This window comes from Ochotona princeps, chromosome X (assembly GCF_030435755.1).
Source record: "Ochotona princeps isolate mOchPri1 chromosome X, mOchPri1.hap1, whole genome shotgun sequence".
In the NCBI taxonomy this organism is placed as follows: Eukaryota; Metazoa; Chordata; class Mammalia; order Lagomorpha; family Ochotonidae; genus Ochotona; species Ochotona princeps.
Genome location: NC_080865.1, coordinates 3,573,697 through 3,592,591, shown reverse-complemented (window position 1 = coordinate 3,592,591; position 18,895 = coordinate 3,573,697). Strand labels below are relative to the sequence as shown.

General features: G+C 48.2%; 1 protein-coding gene across 5 annotated transcripts in view; it reads left to right on the top strand.

Annotated features, from left to right (window-relative positions):
• The window catches only part of MAP3K15 (mitogen-activated protein kinase kinase kinase 15), a 91,174-nt gene that overhangs the window by 602 nt on the left and 71,677 nt on the right, over window positions 1-18,895 (top strand). For all 5 annotated transcript variants that reach the window (XM_058658623.1, XM_058658622.1, XM_058658624.1 and 2 more), the window contains exon 2: window positions 17,222-17,355. In XM_058658623.1, the coding sequence (XP_058514606.1) occupies window positions 17,222-17,355 (134 nt within the window). The remainder of the gene's footprint in view (window positions 1-17,221; window positions 17,356-18,895) is intronic.

Genomic DNA, 18,895 nt, shown 5'->3' with positions numbered 1-18,895 from the left:
CGCTGACTCCCTCTTGCTCCCCGGTTAGCCAACTTTGGCCTAGTCTCCCATGGCGTCCCCCTTTCAGGAGTGGGTCCCCACCAGCAGCTTTAAAAACTCGTGGGGCGCGTCCTGGACCCCAAACTCCCGGGCGGGAGCCAAAGGTGCTTGCACTGCACAGCGCAGGGTGCGGTGCGAGGGTTCGCACGTGTTGTGCCCCGCAGCGTTGCCCCGGACGCTGTGAGTGCCTCCTCCCGCTGGCACCCCAGCTCGCGGCGGGGTGGGGGGACCTGGCACCTCAGGCCTGGGCAGTTTGGGTCCGGGTAGCCCTCCCCTGCCCCCCATTTGTGGTGTTTTTCTGGAAGGAGGGGGTTACGTGGCTTGTTCAAACAAGTGGCAGCTGGCGGCGCAGCCCTTCAGGACGCGGGGCGCAGCTGAATCCCCGCTCCGCTTAGCGCCGCGACCCCGCCCCAGGGGGGAGGCGCCCCCCATCTCTTGTGCATTCCGACTGTAAGTGTCGCTTTTGCAGAGGCACGACTCCTGCCTCTCCAGCTAGTGCCAACTCTGCAAAACGTGGCTGTGCTGTCCTTGGGCATGGGGGGGTGTGTGTGCACGCGCGCTTAACCTTGCCTCAGTATTGAACGCGTTCTGAATGCACCATTGTGATTTGGCGGGTTTTTCCTGATTCACTCGCAAAATGGCGGCCTGGGCCGCCAGCGTCCCATACGGGCGGGGTTCCTAATCGAGCTGCTCTGCTTTCGTTCACTTTGCCTTGTGGCCTGGGAAAGCGGGAGAGGATCATCCGGGTCCTTGGGAACCCGCGCCCACGTGGGAGACCCGGATGAAGCTTCTGGTTTCACATCGCTCAGCTCCGGCCCTTGCCGCCATTTTGAGAGTGAACCAGCGGATCAGAAGAGCTTTCTCTCCTTCTCTCCTTCTCTCCTTCTCTCTGTAAATCTGCCTTTCAAATAAAAATAAATAAGCCTTTAAAAAAAGTTAGGAGAGACTGGGAAAGAGATCCTCCACTTGCTGGGTCAGTCCCCAAATGGCGGCCGGGATCGGAGCTGGGCCGCTGGCAAGGGAGGAGCTTTGTGACTCTGCTGAGGGGTGCATCTCCACAGCATAAAATACATTCACACGCTCACATAGGCATCAGTACTATGTGTTTCTGGAACAGAATTTATTTGAAAGGCGGAGGGGGCGAGCAAGGTGGCTGACCAGGCTGATCTGTCCTGACCCCGTATGAATGCTTGGATCCCATATGGGTGTAACTTGGAGTCCCCGCTGCTCCACTCAGAATCCAGCTGCCTGCTTGTGGCGTGGGAAAGCAGGATGTGATCCGGGTCCTTAGGACCCTGCACCCACATGGGAGGCCCGAATGAAAGCTTCAAGCTTCTGATCACCTCAGCTCGGGCCCTGGCCGCCATTTTGGAGTGAACCAGCAGGTGGGAGATATTCCTCTCACCATCTCTCCTCTCTGTAACTTTGCCTTTCCAATAAATATAAATAAATTTTTCTAAAAAGTTAAAAAGAGGCAGAGACTGGGAGAGAAAGTTTACATGGTCTTACATCTTACTACTGGGTCATTCCCAAAATGGCTGTCACACTGGGAAGTAGGCCACTTGGAAGTGAGAAGCTTTTCAACCGTTCTGAAGTGTGCATTTCCAAAGCATAAAATACTTTCACACACTCACATTAGGCACCCTCACTGTCTGTTTTTTCTTTTTAAACATTTATTTATTTTTATTGCAAAGTCAGACATACAGAGAGGAGGAGACAGAAAGATCTTCCGTCCGATGATTCACTCCCTGTGTGTGGCTGGAGCTGAGCAGATCTGAAGCCAGGAGCCAGAAACTTCTTCCAGGTCTCCCATGTGAGTGCAGGGTCCCAAAGCTTTGGGCGGTCCTCAACTGCTTTCCCAGGCCACAAGCAGGGAGCTAGATGGGAAGTGGAGCAGCTGGGATTAGAACCGGTGCCCATATGGGATCCTGGTGCTTTCAAGGTGAGGACTTGAGCCACTAGGCCCCTACACCATGCCCAGCACCATCATTGTCTATTTCTAAAATATGATTTTAAAAAAAGATTTATTCGGGCGCGGCATGGTGGTGTAGCATAACGGCTAAACTCCTTGCCTTGAACACACCAGAATCCGGTGTGGGCTCCAGTTCCAATACCAGCTGTATATTTCTAAAATATACATATTTTCGAAAAGTCTTTATTTGAAAGGCAGAGTTGGAAGAGACGTATCTTCATACACTGAATCACTCCTCAGATGGCTGCAACATCTGGACTCTGGCTGTCCAAAGCCATGAGCCTGCAGCATCTTCGCTGTTTGCCACCAGCTTGCAGCGTCCCAATGATGTGGGCCGTCCCCTGCTGCTTTCTCAGGCGCAGTGTCGGAGCTGAATCTGGAGCAGCGGGGACTTGAAGAAGAGCCCCTCTCTATGGGATGCTGGCATCGCAGGCAGTGCCTTAACCCACTACACCACAATGCCAACCCTTATTGCTAATAAGTGGAATAATACTCTGTGTGTGTGTGTGTGGAGGGGACTTCTTTGACTTAGCATATTAGCTTCAAGGTTCTTCCATATGCAACTCAGTTCCTTTTTAGGTCTAATACTCCATCGCATGTATATACTGCATTTTGTTACTCATATGTCAGAATTTCTTAGGTGGAATTTGCTGGTCATCTGATGATTGAATTTTTTGACAAGCATTCCGGTTGTCTCTGACAGAGACAATGGCCATCTTTGTGCGTCGTTAATGCATAGCAAGAGCAGAGTTGATTTTCAGGCTTCAGGCCTCAGTCCCTCTCCTGCAGAATTAGCACTTCCGTGAGTGAGGCTCAGTCCCGTTAGCTCCAGCACAAGGGGACCTCAGAGGCCTTGGAAAGTGCGTGTTATGAAAATGCATGGCATTGACAAAGTTTTGGCCCCCAGATAAACTTTGAATTCCATCAGCTGTGCACTGCTTGTGTTTGGACAGCAAATCGTGCCCTTTGCTCTAGGCTTGAAAATTCTCTCTGCAGGTTGCTTCTGCTGCTTTGGCTTCATTGCCCACCTCTCTCTAGAGAATTCTGGGCTGGGACTCTCCTGGTGGGCTGCAGGCACGGACAGCTGGGACCTGAGCAGCCATGTCATTGAATTTGCTGCTTGTAGTGGCAGAGTTTACAGTGGGTCCCAGAATGGTAGAATGCGAGGCGATTGTCTCCTGGAAGCAGCCCGCATTCTGGCTGCAGGTCTCGGCAGTGCATTTGCTGGTTAGTTAATGACCAATGGGAGCTTTCCCGAGTTAGCCATTAACCCCTCTAATGTCCAGCACAGCCCTTTTGATCACGCTGTGGCCATCAGTGCCCGAGGCACAAGTCGCCTGCCCTTTGCTGCTGCCGGCTTTGTGGACCCTCTCCTCTAGGAACCTGATTTGAAATGTTCATTTCCTGAGCTTTGGGGGTCCTGTGTTTTCTCCAGTTACATTGAAAAGCGGTGAGTGGCTGCCACTGACCCCAGAAAAATCCTTGCATTTCCTGAACACTGATGTAAAGACCAAGACTAGAACTTCCTTGTCCAGCTGGGTCACTTGGCTTTGCCATAGCCTGAGGATGTACTGCTGCCCTGGGTGGCTCCTGTGCTGCTCAGAGCGGGGAGAGAAAGTATGTTTTGGTAATTCACATGCATTTGCTGGCACCCTGAGAATCTGATGTATTCATACATTCATTGGACAAAAGTAAAAAAATCAATTTTAAAATGGCAGCGAAAGCTGGATGATGACCAGGTCTGTGTTCCTGTTGTTGCTGGGCGGCAGGGCCTCATCTCCCAGCATCTTTTGCATCTAGGCGGGCTGTACAAGTACTTCTGGCCCAGGGCAGGTGTGCTGTTGGAGCACGAACATCAGTTTGGATTTTGCTGGAGGAAGAGAAAAAAGCTTTAAGGTTACTGAAATTTGGTAGGTACTTGCAGTGGTACTAAGAAAATATAACTTTGTTTATGACAATTTATTCTGACTCACTAGAATGTTCTGTCCTAAGGCATGCTACCATACCAAGAGAGAGCCCATGCGTGCACCACTCATGGGACACCATGCTGTGTTGCTGTGGGTTAAGAAGAAATACCATGCTTGGGCCTTCGGGCGAATACCAGAAATGGGGTGAGGTGTCAGTTTCTCTTCTTTAACCATTCACTAGTTTGGGAGGCTGTGTAATATTAACCTTTTTTGAAAAGATTGATTTGTGGGCCCAGTGTGGTAGCCTAGTAGCTGAAGTCCTCCCTTTGCATGCACCGGGATCCCATGTGAGTGCCAGTTCATATCCTGGCTGTTCCACTTCCCTTCTAGCTCCCTGCTTGTGAGCTGGGAAAGCAGTTGAGGACGGCCCAAAGCCATGGGATCCTGTACCCATGTGGGAGCTCCCTGGAAGAAGCTCCTGGCTCCTGGCTTTGAATCGGCTCAGCTCTGGCTGTTGCAGCCACCTGGGGAGTGAACCAGTGGATGGAAGATCTGTTTTCCTTCTCTCTCTAGCTCTGACTTTCGAGTGAAAAGAAATAAATCTTAGAAAAAAAAAAGATTGATTCATTTATTTGAAAGGTGGAATTAGAGGGAGAGAGAAAGATCTTTCATCCACTGGTTGACTCCCTGTATTTCTGCAATAGCCAAGACTGAACCAAGAAAGCCAGGACTCAGGAGCTTCCTCCAGGTCGCCCACGTGCTTGCCAGAGGACCTGCCAAGTGTTGTGCTGCCTTCCCAGGCCCCTTGACAGTGAACTGGGTCACAGTGGAGTAGCCAGGGCTCAAAATAGGACCCATATGGCATGCCCATGCCCCTGGTGGTAGCTTCACCTGCTGTGGCGGAGCCCCAGCCCCAACATGTCATGTTCTAGTAAGTGATGCTGATGGTTAGCCAAGGTCCCGTGATGCTGGACTTTGTGCAAGAATAGGCTGTATGGGCTGGTTTCCAAAGTGGTAGCTGACACTCCCACACTGCAATACCTGGGTTCAGTACCTGGCTGCCTTCTTAATTCCTGCTTCCTGGCAGTGCAGGCCTGGGGAAGCAGCAATGAGGGCTGTGGGACTCGGCTTCCTGGCACCTGTGTGGGAGACCTCCGTTGCGTCCCCAAGCTCTCCTGGCTTTGGCCTCAGCCAGGGGCTGTAGCAGGCATGTGGAGAGTGGGCCAGCAGATTGGAGCACCCTTTACTCCTGCCTGCTCCCTGTCCACCTCTGCCTCATCAATAAAAAGTTAAAAACAAAACCCAGGGTGTGAACTAGCTTAGGGTAAGAAAACACTAGTTGTGCCTTCTGCCCTTTCCTTGGTTATGTGTGGCTTCTCCTTATGGGGTGACCTTGCAGGCTTTTTGATGCATCGTGCAGCTGAGACTGCGCACTGGGTACCTGATGTTCTCTCACATTTCCAAATATCCTATTGAGGAAGCTTGCTGGCATGCCTCCCCCGTGGCTCTTGGCTTATGTGCTGGCAGCTCACTCAAGATGGCAGGTAAGCACCGAGGCTTTGCAGTCATGGGCTTGCCCTGTCCGGAAGGAGCCTGGCAGATGCCTTCAGACTTCATTTAATTTGTTAGCTACTCTTCTTGTTCTGGAAAATGAGAAGCTCGCAGGAATGTGGCCTTCGGGACCAGAGTGTTTGATGGCTGTGGAGTGGGGTGGCACTTGCGCTCCTAGGATTGGGGTGGCCTCTACACCTGCTCAGGAGACTGGGCAGATTGGATTCCAGCAGTGTGAGGCAGTAGCTGCCTTCCACATCGCCTTCTGCAGGGTCAGTAAATGCTGCTTGTGTGGCAGACACCTGGGAACCTAGCCTTTTCTGCAGAGCCACAGCACCCTTCTAGCTCATCACTTCCCAAGTGGAGTCCCAGCCTCTCCCGGCGCGGCTGCTCTTGGTGCCTTCAGGTGCGTGCTGCCGGCCTGGAAGCCGCGGCACTTCGCACCAGAATGCTTGATCTGCTCTTTTCTTTGCTGGCTTCTGTGTGCTGAGGTTTTCTTTCCTCACAGGCAGCGTGGTTGATGTGATCAGTACTCCTCTGCCGGGCAGCAGGTTCTTTGAGAGTGGGAAGCCAAAGGCACTTTTCTTTGCTTCCATGTCATTCCTGGGTCTGTGCACCCAGCACCTTTCCAGAAGCTTCAGTGGCACTCCTGACCCTCGGCCTCCTGTGTCGAGATGACACAATTGATTTTGAGCCCTTGAAAGAAATTTGGAATGTTATCTCCTAAGGCCACCACGTGGGAAATGGTGGCGAGGCCGTGGTTGCGGGATGCTAAGGAGTGAGACCTGGCCACCGCATGACGTGGTGGTGGGCGTGAGCCTTTCTCCTCTCTGGTGAGTATTAAATAGAAGAAAGTAGAAGTAGCCGTGCTGCTCATGCTGGAGTGGAAGCAGATAGTGCTGGTGGGTGCTTGGTCAGGCTTTCCGGAACACATTCATGTTCATACTATACTCTTAGTAGTATAGTTTTGCCTCCCCTCATCTGCAGAAACATGTCCTCAGGTGCTCCATGGAGAGCGGAAACTTCAGGTAGTGCCAAACCCCCCTCTGTACTGTCTTTCCCCATACTGTTCCTGTGTACCTGGAATAAGGTTGAATTGGTAAGTTGGTACAATAAGATTGTAGTGATAGTAAAACTGTACAGTTATGACACTGCAGTATAATGGAAGTGGTTTAAAACTTAAGAATTATTTTTTAGAATTTTCCAAGCCCACAGGTAACCGAAACCTCAGACAGGTGGAGACCTCAGTATCCCAGTGCGTTATCACCTCCATCTTCTTCCTCCCCTAGCCAGGAGTAAGAACGCTCGGTGTTTCTGAAGGGCTTGTTTTGACCTTCTCTGTACTTTTTACTAAGTGCGATAGGACAGTTTGTACCTTTTAGAGTGTGACTCTTTTGGTTCAAAGCTATGCAAGATTCCTCTGTGCAGTGAACATAGCAATGGTTTGTTCATGGTTATTTACTTTGGGATTTATTAAGTTTGATTGGAAAGGCAGATTTACAGAGAAGGAGAGACAGAAAAAAGATCTTTGTCCACTGGTTCAGTCCCCTGCCAGAGGCCGCAATGGCCGGAGCTGAGCCAACCCTCAGGAACTTCTTCCAGGTCTCCCACACAGGTGCAGGGTCCCAAGGCTTTGGGCCGACCTCCACCACTTTCCCAGGCCACAGGCAGGGAGCTGATGAGAAGTAGGGCCGCCAGGATTAGAACCGGTACCTTTATGAGATTCTGGCATGTGCAAGGTGAGGACTTTAGCCAGTAGGCTACTGCGCTGGGCCCTAAACATTTTTTAAAGGCAGATTTTTTACAGAGATGGAAAGACAGATCTTCATTTGCTGTTTCACTCCCCAAATGGTCGCCATGGCTGGAGCTGAATTGATCCTGAGCCAGGAGCCTGGAGCCTCTTCCAGGTCTCCCACGTGTTACAGGGAACCAAGGACTTGAACCACTTTCTGCTGCTTTCCCAGGCCATTAGCAGGGAGCTGGATGGGAAGTGGAGCAGGTGGGACAAGAACTGGCACCCACATGGGATGCTGGTGCGTGCAGGTGGGTGTTAGTTGAGCCATGGTGCAGGCCCCAGCCATTTCTGTTGAGCCTGCTGTGAGTACTGTGCACTTGGTTTTCTTCTTCAGCAGCTATATATTGACACAATCACCGATTTAACATGTGCCTTTCAGTGGTTTCTCGTGTGGGAAGAGTTGTGTGGCTATCATGGCCGCCTGATTTCTGTTCCTTTTCTTCCACCCCTGAAAAGATCTCTGTGCTTAGCAGCAGTCACTCCCCATGGCAGCACCTGCTCCTTCGTTGTTCTTGTGGATGCTTTGTGGAACCCTAAGGCGGGTAGCTGACTGGGAGGCCTTGCACTTACTGTGCCTTCTTGAGTTATCTGTGTTGTGGTGTGGATCAGTGCTCAGCCTTTCTCATTGCAGGGCAGTTTTCCGTTGTGTGGGTAGACCACAGGTTGCTTTCCTGCTCACCGCTCTTCAGGGACACTTTGGTTGTCTGTGCTTTTCGACTGGTGAATAGTACTTGGAGTTTGTGTGTGGATATTTGTTGGTATTTGTACCTGGGAGTAGGATTTCTAGGTCATGTGGCAACTGTATATTTAATCCTGATTAAAATATGTTTTACTGTGGTAAAAACAGTGCAGTGTTGTCACATGGTAGTTACAGCTACCACCTGCCACTGTCGGCATCCCATGTGGGCACTGGCTCAGGTACTGGCTGTTCTGCTTCCGATCCAGCTCCCTGATAATGCATCTGGGAAGGAGCTAGCCTAAGTGCTTGGATCCCTGCCACCCATGTAGGAGACATAGAAAAAGCTCCTGACTTCAACCTGGCCTAGCTCTGGCCATTGAAGACATTTGGAAAGTAAGCCAGAGACTGGAAGATTCAATCATATTCTCTAACTTTCTAATAAAAAAATCTTGAAATCACAGCAGAATATGTTCACCAGCTTACCCCTTTGGAGTTGTATAGTTCTGTAGTCTTAGGTCTGTTAACTTTGTTGTAAATGTGAATCCTTAGCCGTATTCTCCAGAACTCTTAGCCTTTTGATACTGAACTTCTGTAGCCATTGAACAGTAATGTGGCAGCCCTTCCCCTAGTCCCCAGCACACACCATTGTACTTCCTTTTTTGAATATTTTTATTGGAAAGGCAAATTTGTAGAGAGAAGAGCAAAGATCTTCCATCTGCTGCTTCACTCCTCAAATGGCTACGACAGCTGCAGCTAAATCAGTTTGAAGCCAGGAGCCAGGAACCTCCTCTGGGTCTCCCACTCAGATACAGGGTCCCGAGACTTTGGGCCGTCCTCCACTGTTTTCCCAGGCCACAAGCAGGGAGCTGGATGGGAAGCGGGGCAGCTGGGGCACAAATTTGTGCCCATATGGAATGCCAGCACGTGCAGGTGGAGGATTAGCCAGATGAACCATCACATTGTACTTGTACTAATGTGACCATGCTAGGTCCTGCATACAAGTAGAACCATGCAGTATTTGCCTTCTGTGAGTTGTTTTCCCTTTTGCCATAAGGTTTGTAAGGTTCCTCCGTGTTATGGAAGATGTCAGAATTCCCCTTTTAAAACTGTAAACTATCCCACTGTAGGCATGTGCTCTGTTTTGGCTAAGCATTCACCTGGGGACAGATGCGTACATTGCTTCTGTTTTGAATTCACTTCCTTTAGGTGTCCCAAAGCACCTGCTCCCTGGCTGTTCCCGCCTAGCAGTGTGTGAGTTCAAATCTTTCCTTATCCTTGTCATAGTTGTTATTGTCTGTGTTAAAGATTTATTTATTTTTATTGGAAAGGCAGATATAGAGAGAGGAGGAGAGACAGGAAAATCTTCCATCGGATGATTCACTCCCCAAGTGGCCACCACGGCTGGAGCTAAGCTGATCTGAAGCCAGGAGCCAGGAGCTTCTTCCAGGTTTCCCACATGGGTGCAGGGTCCCAAGGCTTTGGGCCGTCATTGACTGCTTTCCCAGGCCACAAGCAGGGAGCTGGATGGGAAGCAGGGCCTGTTGAGATAAGAGCCAGCGCCCATATGGGATCCTGGCGCTTTCAAGGTGAGGACTTTAACCCCTAGGCTACTGCGCCAGGCCCTATTGTCTGTTTTATTACATGCTAGTGGATTTTGAAACTACAGTGTGCAACTCAGCTGCATGGATTTGTTTTGTAAAGCTTTGTAAATAAAGCTTAGTAGAGCGCATCCACACCTGGTTGTATATGGCTGCCATCCTGCTACATTGCCGAGATCTGTGTGGGCTGCGAAAGGCGACAGTGTGCACTGGGTAACCCTTTACCAGAGAGGTTTGTCTGTTGTTGCTTTATGTGAATCAGAGCTCTCATGAATATGCATTCTTTGTCTCTGTTTACTAAACACAAAACCTCTAAGTGTGGTGATGGGTCATCCCCTTGCCTGGCCCATTTACAGTTTGGTATGGACACTGTTCCGCTATTTCTTGTTGGTGTGTGCGAATCTTGGGCATTTTTGCTTGCCTGGTTGGATGGTGCTTTGGTGTGTGGATCCCAGGTGCCTGCTTTTTGTTTTGTGTTTTCCTTTGTCACTGCCAGGTTCCCTTGCAGTCGGGTTGTTGGTTCTCCCTTCCAAGTCCCTTGGTAGGACTGAGAAGTGCCCTGTACCTGTGCTGCCTAGTGGCTGGTGAAGGCCTGGCCTGTGGTCTCTGGCCTGCTGTTGGGCTCGGACCTGTGCTGTCCGAGCTCGGGCTAGGGTGTGGGAGCCAGGAGCCCATCGACCGGTGTGGACCATGGCTTGCCAAGCTCTCCTCCTGCTGCAGTCTCCTTTTGTGCTTTTCTGGCACGGAGTGGCTCCCGTTCTCTGTCCCTTGTGCCGCCACAGGGGCTTGAGTGACTGCTTCATGTGTCCCGGATCTGTGTCCGTGCCTGCGGCCAGGAGTTAAGGGCAAGAAAAGCACCGGGGGAGGGGGACATTCCATCCTCCTAGCTTTTCCAGTTAAAGATCCCCCCTCTGTTCATGTCCAGTGCCCCTGGAAGTGCTGCACTGGTCAGCTCTGGGATTGCATAGCTCCTGGGAGCACAGGGGAGCGCAGATGGCAGACAGATTGTCCCCATTCTTCTCGGGCTATCCAGAGACTTTGTTCCCTGCTCCTTGAACGTGATGGCTTCTCTGCATTCATTGTCTACAACTCTCAGCTACTGCCCACTTGGGCTGTTTTTAGACCAAGCCGGGAGATGCTGAGGCATGATGGGAAATGCCTTGCTGGCTTGGCAGCTCAGACCCACCATCCCTAATATAAAATTTAAAAATCTGAACTTCTCTCAAATCTGAAACTCTGAGTACTAATATGCAATGAATGAAAAAGTTTATACCATGAAGCTGTGTTTCAGACTCCAAAATACCAAGGTGATTGTATCAAAGGCCTTCGGAGCATATATAAGACATGAGTGATTTTCATCTTTAGGCTTGGGTCCCATCCGTAACATCACTCTGCAGATTCTAAAATATTGCAGATATGCAAATGCATATCAAGGATTCCAAAATCCAAAATAAACTTAAGTCTGAGAAATTCCTAGTTCTGGTAATTTTGGATAACGGCCCTACAACCTGCACTTTGGAATCGGGTCGTCTCCCCCCGTCCTCTTGCTGCTGTTTGTTTCACACTCCAGCAATAGCTGCGCCTTCCATTCTGTCTGGGCTGTGAGGCTGCATTCGGGTACAGCTGAGGTACGATGCATTGCTCCATTTTATTTGGAAGCAGAGCCCACGCTTGTGCCATTGAGCTTCAAGGCGTCTGTCCTGCTGTAGTAGTGAGCGGAGCATTTGAGCATCTCTGCATCTTACTGGGCAAAGCTAATTCCCCAGCATAGCTTCCATGCCAGCCGTTTTGGATAGGACCAGTTCTATCACTAAAGATGCACTGAGTAATTATTGAGGTGGGAGACAGAAGAGATAGGATAAACAAAATGAAAGGAAATATGCATTAGATAGACTTGGTACTGTGGAAAGGTACGTAACCCACCTCCGACGTGTCCTATCAAATGCTTGGGGCATTGGCTGGAAACAGCATTTTGACATTTCAAGTGACGGCTGGACTATTGCTAGTTGGTGTCACAAAGCTGAGCTTTTACATCTTGTTGGATTACTTTGTTTAAAATGTGTTCTTTGAGAATCCTTGTCCCACTTACTGTTCCTTCAGAAGCAGTAGATCAGTACTTTTTGTAAAGTCTGTGACTTTTGAGGCTTGATACAAGACACAAACTCTGCATATTCATTCTTAAAGGACATCGGGTACCTGAAGATCAGAGAAGGAAATTAAAAGAGGTAAGGGCAAAGAAAGATGGTCCCACATGCAGAAAGGGGCACTACTACCAGCACCAGTGAGTGAACTCACTCCTGGTCACAGGCACAGATACCCCCAGGGAGAAGCAGGGCACCGAATGGGTGAAATCTGTGCTCGGGGTGCTGTTGAAGACATAGGTATGAAAGCCATAGTTTCTCTCATGTTCACTGATGTTTCTATAATGAGACAATTTGAGGCCAACTCAAGAAATGTGGCGTTTTTCCTAAGCTTTGTCACCAGGGCTTAGTGGTACCCTTGCCATGATTGGTGTTGCATGGAGGCAACACAGCAGGTTCCACTCAGCTCTAGAATTGTGTTAAAGGTGATACCTTCAGAGATAAGAGGCTGTAACTTTATTTCTTGGCCAGAAAATGTTTCTAAGAAATGTCTAGAAAGGGCCCAGCACAGTGGTCCAAATGTTTAATCCTCCCCTGGCTAGTCCTCGCCTTGCATGCACCATGATCCCATATGGGTGCTGGTTTGTGTCCCGGCTGCTCCATTTCCTATCTACCTCCCTGCTTGTGGCCTGGGAAAGGAACAGAGGATGGCCCAAAGCCTTGGGAGACCTGGAAGAGTTGTGGCTCCTGGCTCAGGATCAGGTCAGCTCTGACTGTTGCAGCCATTGGGGAGTGAGCCAGCAGGTGAAAGATCCTTCTCTCTGTAAATCTGCCTTTCCAATAAAAATAAATACATCTAAAAAGTAAAATCAAAATAAATGTCTGGACAAACTTGACCAGAGGAATCATGTTAGAGGAATCTCTGTAAGATGATTGGAGGATGCTGAAGAGGACTCTGCAGGTGATGGAAGTGAAATTACGGTGTGTTCACAAGGCACGGAGGAGCTGCAGGCTGGGCCTGTGCCTCGGGGCAGCGGGGATGGTGACAGCAATTATGGATACCATTGAAAGTGGCGCACGCAGCCGAACTTTCAATACAGCACTGCACACTTCTGCCTTCTTAGCAGAAAGAACGTGTATTTACAAAAGGTAAAGTGGCTGCAATCATGCTATAGTGGGTATTAGAAACATTTCACTGTGAGTGGTCTAAAATTATGCTGAATGAGTCCATTTGCCTCTGAGTAAATACCATTTGCTTCTATGTGACATGTTTGTTTTAGGAAAGCTGGATTTAGACATATCTCAATAATTCTGTAATAATTATAAAGATGATATGATTTTTAACCATACTTAGAAAACAATAGATACTGCAGGAGCTGCGGCGGGGGAGAGGAGGGAGGAGAGCAGAAGGTAAGAGAGCAGATAGAGCTTCCTGGGAGCTCAGTCCTTCCTTTCCTTCCTCCTCGTGAAAATCCCATATCCCAGGTAACTAGCAGACACCCCGCTTGGCCCTTGGTGAGAATCGGCTGTCCTCGTAACACAGAATCTGAAGGTTGGCTCATTCTTTTAATAAGAAAATGGGCTTTAAATGACGTTTTATTGTGTTATTTCTGCTGACCTGACAGAATTGTGTTGGAAATGAGCAGCCAGGGATGAAGCAAGATCTAAAGTATAGTAGAAAGTATAATAGTTCTCTCCAGCAAATCTGAATTTTTCTTTTTCTCTTTCTAAATTATCTCCGAAAGCATAATTCTAAAATCCAGCTCTTCATATAGACAAAACCCATCTTATTTATTATTTTTAAAATCTGTACCTTTTTTATTTGAATGTCCAACACAGAGGTCTTCTGTCTACTGGTTCATTCTGCAAATGCTTACCATTTGGCTGGGCCAGGACAAAGCCAAGGACCTGGCACTCCATCCGGGTTCCTCACGCCAGTGGCAGGGACTCGGCCCCTTTAGCTATGATTTACTGCCTCTTGAGATGCCTGTTAGCAGGAAGCTGGGTGGGAAGTAGAGGAACTGGGGCTTGGACGGGCACTCTGGTATGCAACATGGGCATCCCAAGTAGGGACGTGTCTGGTGCCAATCCCCCATCCCCAAACCAATTTTTTCATTTGTGTGCTGGAAGGAGTGTAGACTTACCTGCACTAGATTTAAAGACTGGCATGAGCCAACATAACACAGAATTACTGCATGGTAAAATCATTCACCATCAAATAGCCTCATTAACTAATGCTTTCCTTCAAAAATCTGATACTTTAAACCACAATTTCACTTCTTACCTATAAGACATTTAACAAAAAAGAATGTTCAAGATAGTGTTCCATAGTGTTCCTTTTCCTTTATTTGAGCCAAGGAGAGACACAGATAAACTTCTGCCAGTGCTGGTTCACTGCCCAAATCCCTGCAACAGCCCAGGCTGGATTCTGTTGAAGCCAGGAGCTGGGAACAGAATTTGGGGAGTTCCATGTGCATAGCAAGCTAAACTACTTAAGCAGTCACCTGCTGCCTTCTGGGGTTTGTATTCACAGGAAGCCAGAGTCAGGACTGGAGTCGGGATGAGAACCAAGGCCTCCAGTATGGCACATACGCATCTCAAGCCACCTCTTGACTAGTTTTTAATGTATTGAAAACTTATGTGGGGCCAGTATGTTGGCTCTACTGGCTAATCCTCCCACTTCAAGTTCCATGTGCCTTATGGGTACCAGTTCGTGTCCCAGCTGCTCCACTTCCCATCCATCTCCCTGCTTGTGGCCTGGGAAGGCAGTTGAGGATGGCCCAAAGCCTTGGAACCCTGCACCCATGTGAGAGACCTGGAAGAAGCTCCTGGCTCCTAGCTTCAGATTGGCTCAGCTCCAGTCATTGTGGACACATGGGGAGAACATCAGCGGACAGTAGATGTTTGTCTCTCTTCTCTGTAAATCTGCCTTTCCAATAGAGCTAAATCTTTAAAAAGAAGCCTTTGTGTTTTTTCTGCTTCTTTATTTGATACCACATTAGCATGGCTTGAGGTTGTTGCCATTGGTTGTGTTAAGGGATTGTTTGGAAGCTTTGGTGCCCAGTGTGAATTTAACTGGATTATTGGTTTTGTGTTGAAACAAGATGGGGCAGGTAGAGATGTGCTTGCCTTGTGATCGAGACAAACAGTCTCTATCCAGCAGAGCCTTTGTCCCTCCCGAAGCTGGCTGGCTGGTTGGCATCCAGAGCAAGGAGAAAGTCACGGTGGTTAACAGCACAAGGTGCAGTTGGGAGTGAGGACTGACCGTTCTCTCTGTTCTTACTGGAGTTTTAACCTAGTGTTAGCAATTGTCTTTGCTGCCCGGGGGCTGAGTTTCAGAAAGTGAGTCTTGGCTGTAGTAAGCCTCCTGTAGGCAGTGGGAAATGCAGGAGCCGGGGGCCCAAAGCTTAGGTGAAGCCCTGGCTTTGGACGACTCTTATTAGCATCTCAGGGGCTGGGGGGGCAGACTGTGTCCTGCCCACCTCCCAGGGTATTTCTGAACTGAAGCTGAAGTGCCTGTAGACGTGTTTGGGAAAAGGCAGAGCACATGACTACTGAGGTGACAGAATCATTTAGGGAGTTGATTTCTTTAGGGGAGGAAAAAAAATCTCAATTCCTCATATATAATAGAAATTTTAGCCTGATAGTTTGTCACAGTTATAAGGTGTAAATCTGATTTTAAGTTAGCAGCTTAGAAGTCCTAAAACTAAACTAGTTGAATATTGTTTTGGTTAGTGGCTGGAGTGATGAATGACAGGCCAGAATTTCAACCTGAAGCTTCAGATGATTTCCTTGACAAATATGATTTACTTAAAATTGTTGTTAAAAGTTTGGTTTTTTTGGGCCCGGCGGCGTGGCCTAGCGGCTAAAGTCCTCGCCTTGAACGCCCCGGGATCCCATATGGGCGCCGGTTCTAATCCCGGCAGCTCCACTTCCCATCCAGCTCCCTGCTTGTGGCCTGGGAAAGTAGTCGAGGACGGCCCAGTGCATTGGGATCCTGCACCCGCGTGGGAGACCCGGAAGAGGTTCCAGGTTCCCGGCTTCGGATCGGCGCGCATCGGCCCGTTGCGGCTCACTTGGGGAGTGAAACATCGGACGGAAGATCTTCCTCTCTGTCTCTCCTCTGTATATATCTGGCTGTAATAAAAAATGAATAAATCTTTTAAAAAAAAAAAAAGTTTGTTTTTGTTTGAAAGAGTTACAGAGAAAGGAAGAGAGAGAGGCCTTCCACCCACTGGTTCACTCCCTCAAATGACCCCAGTGGCCAGAGCTGAGCTGATTTGAAGCCAGGAACCAGGAGCTTCCTATGGGTCTCCTATGTGAGTCCACAGTCCCACAGAGCTTGTGCCATCCCCCACTGCTTTCCAAGGTGATAAGCAGAGAGCTGGATAGGAAGTTGAGCAGCCGGGACATGAACCAGCATTCCTATGGGTGCTGCCACCATAGGGCGGAAGATTAGTGTGTTGAGCCATGACACTGGCCCCAAAACTCTTGACTTTTTTTTTTTTTTAAGATTTACTTATTTTTATTGAAAAGGCAGATTTACAAAGAGAATGACAGAAAGATCTTCCATTCCCTGATTCACTTCCCTAGTAGTGGCAACAGCTGGAGCTGAGCCGATCCAAAGCCAGGAGCGCAGAGCGTCTTCCAGGTCTCCCATGCGGGTGCGGGATCCCAAGGCTTTGGGCCATCCTCGACTGTTTTCCCAGGTCACAGTTAGGGAGTTGGGTGGGAAGCAGAGCTGCTGGGAGTCAAACCAGTACCCATATGGGATCCCGGCGTGTGCAAACTGAGGACTTTTTTTTATTATGGAAAATTGTAAATACACATAAAAGCAGAAGAGAATAGCATTAAAAAATAATTTTAAAAAGTTTAAGAAAATCCAACATGGATTTCCCTTTAATCTCGTCAACATTGATCTTGAGAGCCTACTTGTGGAAGCAACTGACCCTGTGTATGAGGCGCCATTCTCCTGCCCTCGTTACCCTGAAGGCCATGCGTCCTAATACCGTCACACCGGGCATGAGGGTTCAGTGCGGGAAAGTAGGGGCTGTGACTGTTCAGGCTGGAGCACTGATGGAGGCACACACCCGTGCCGGGAAGTGACGAACACACAGGCCAGCCTCCCCGTTTTCTGTGCGCCAGAAGGAGTGCACTGATCAGGGAGGGGTTTGTGGAGCTCTGACAGTACAGGTGCTCTCGTGTGACCTTGCGCGATGGCTGTGTCTTTGACCTTTGACCTTCATGATACCTTATACTTAACATAGATGAAACATAGGTGAATAAATTTATTAAGTATGTGATATATTTCCTAGTGAGAGTAGCATTAAAAGTAAGCCCCCCAGCAAGTGCTGAGGCTGTATTCCCAGCACTTTGAAGAAGGAATTGTGGTTTTTTTCAATTTATTTTTTAAAATTCTTAACTGCATTTCTTCCACAGTTCATCTGGGTAATTTTAATCTACTCATCCCCCACCCTTACGTGACCTCAAAGGCCGGTGATCGAGCTGGAAGTTGCTGGAACTTGGCGCTGATTTGTCAGCTTGTGAGTTAAGCAGACCAGCCACCTCCAGCAACTGGTCCTCTTCTTGCTCGTTGCAGATGTGGTCTTTGTCGATATGAGCAATAGCTGCACACAGGCGACCTTGTTCTACCACTTTGGAGTCCGCGAGAGCTTTGACATGACCAACAATGTGATCCTGTTCAGCGACATGGATGCTGACATTACGCTGAAGGTGAGGGAGGCGGGCTCGCTTCCCGTGGGGAGAGCGGAAACACATCTGAATCGCGGAAGGGCTGTTTTGGCAGCGCCGAAGCTGTGTCCCCCTGAACTCTGGCCACTGGCTGAGGTCTGGGCGAGCTTGTGCGTCGGCAGGCCCATCAGCGACAGGACCCCCGACACTGCGAGCCTGTGCTGCAGTGCACCTGCCGCTCTGTGAATGGCTTTTTACAGCTTCCTATTTAGAAGTTAATAAAATGAATGGAAGATTTTAACATGGACAAAATCAGTATTTAATCTGCGATTTCCCCTCAGTTTCCTGGAGAGCATAGTACTTTAAAATGCTTTTATTTGTAAAGGGTTTATGTCTAGTATGATTTACTCCAAAATTAAGCTATTCTTAATATTGCAGGAGATCTTAGTATTGGTCAGAATAATGATAACCTTTCTTGGGTCATTTTAGGAATAAAAGATGAGCTTACAGCTTGTGTTTCTCAGCCTAGATTGCTTTCGAATCACCAGACAGCTTGTACATCTGTCAACCTGGGGACTGGTTGGGTCCCTGCGGTGAGGCCTGTGCCTCGGGATTTTATTAATTTCACAAATGGGCAACCGGAGAGACGAGCCATGATTTGGAGAGTTGGCCTCCCCAGACATCAGATATCCGTGTCTGATGCCCTTGGTGTTAAAAGCCTGGTATACGATGAGACAATTTTATGACAAAGTTGGGACATTTTTTGCTTGTTTCTCAAGGTTTAAGATTACCCAGATTGTGAGTTTTGTGATAATTGGAGATGGTTATATCCTGGTAAAAATGTTACCTGCTTCAGTTGTGTAACCTGAGCATTACAGGTACTTTACATTAAGGAGCCATTCAGTAGCAGTGAAAGAACTATTTTGTGTATGTTATAGAATCATTGGCCAAAGGTTTTAAACTACTATAAATGGCTTCAGAGATTTTATATTGATTTTTTCAAGTGTTTTTTTGTCATGTCATGGTTAGAAGCATTTGGAAAATGTGAAGTTAGCAGATTATTAGCCTATAGTTGGAAAATACAATTTTTTTTCCAAGTGAATATATATTTCCCCAAGTTAATGCATCTTTTTCCACATCAGTGTATTTTTCCTAATTCAGTGCATTTTCCCCCAAATAATGGATTTTGCAATTCCATACCTGCCCCCACTCCAGCTATGCCTTAGAGAAGCCTTCCAGAAAAGCCTCCATGGCTAGATAAGTTTGAATGTTAATGATAGGAAAAGTATTTCCTGAAATGTATGTGGGTAGTTAATTATATCTCACACCAGAAGAAGGAACCTGCCCGTGTTATAGAAAAAGAAAGATCTTGGGCTGAGAGTGCTTCAAAAAGATTTTGTGTAAAATGTGTATTATTAAAAAAAAAATGGTTAAAGTTTTTGCACCAGAAGTAACTTACCTTTTTTTTTTTTTTAATTTTTTTTTTTCATTAGAAAAGCTGGGAGCCAGAAGCTTCCTGGCCACAGTATTGTCACTGCCATCAGAAAATCCTTAGCGGCAGAAATGTCCCTAATAGTTCCCA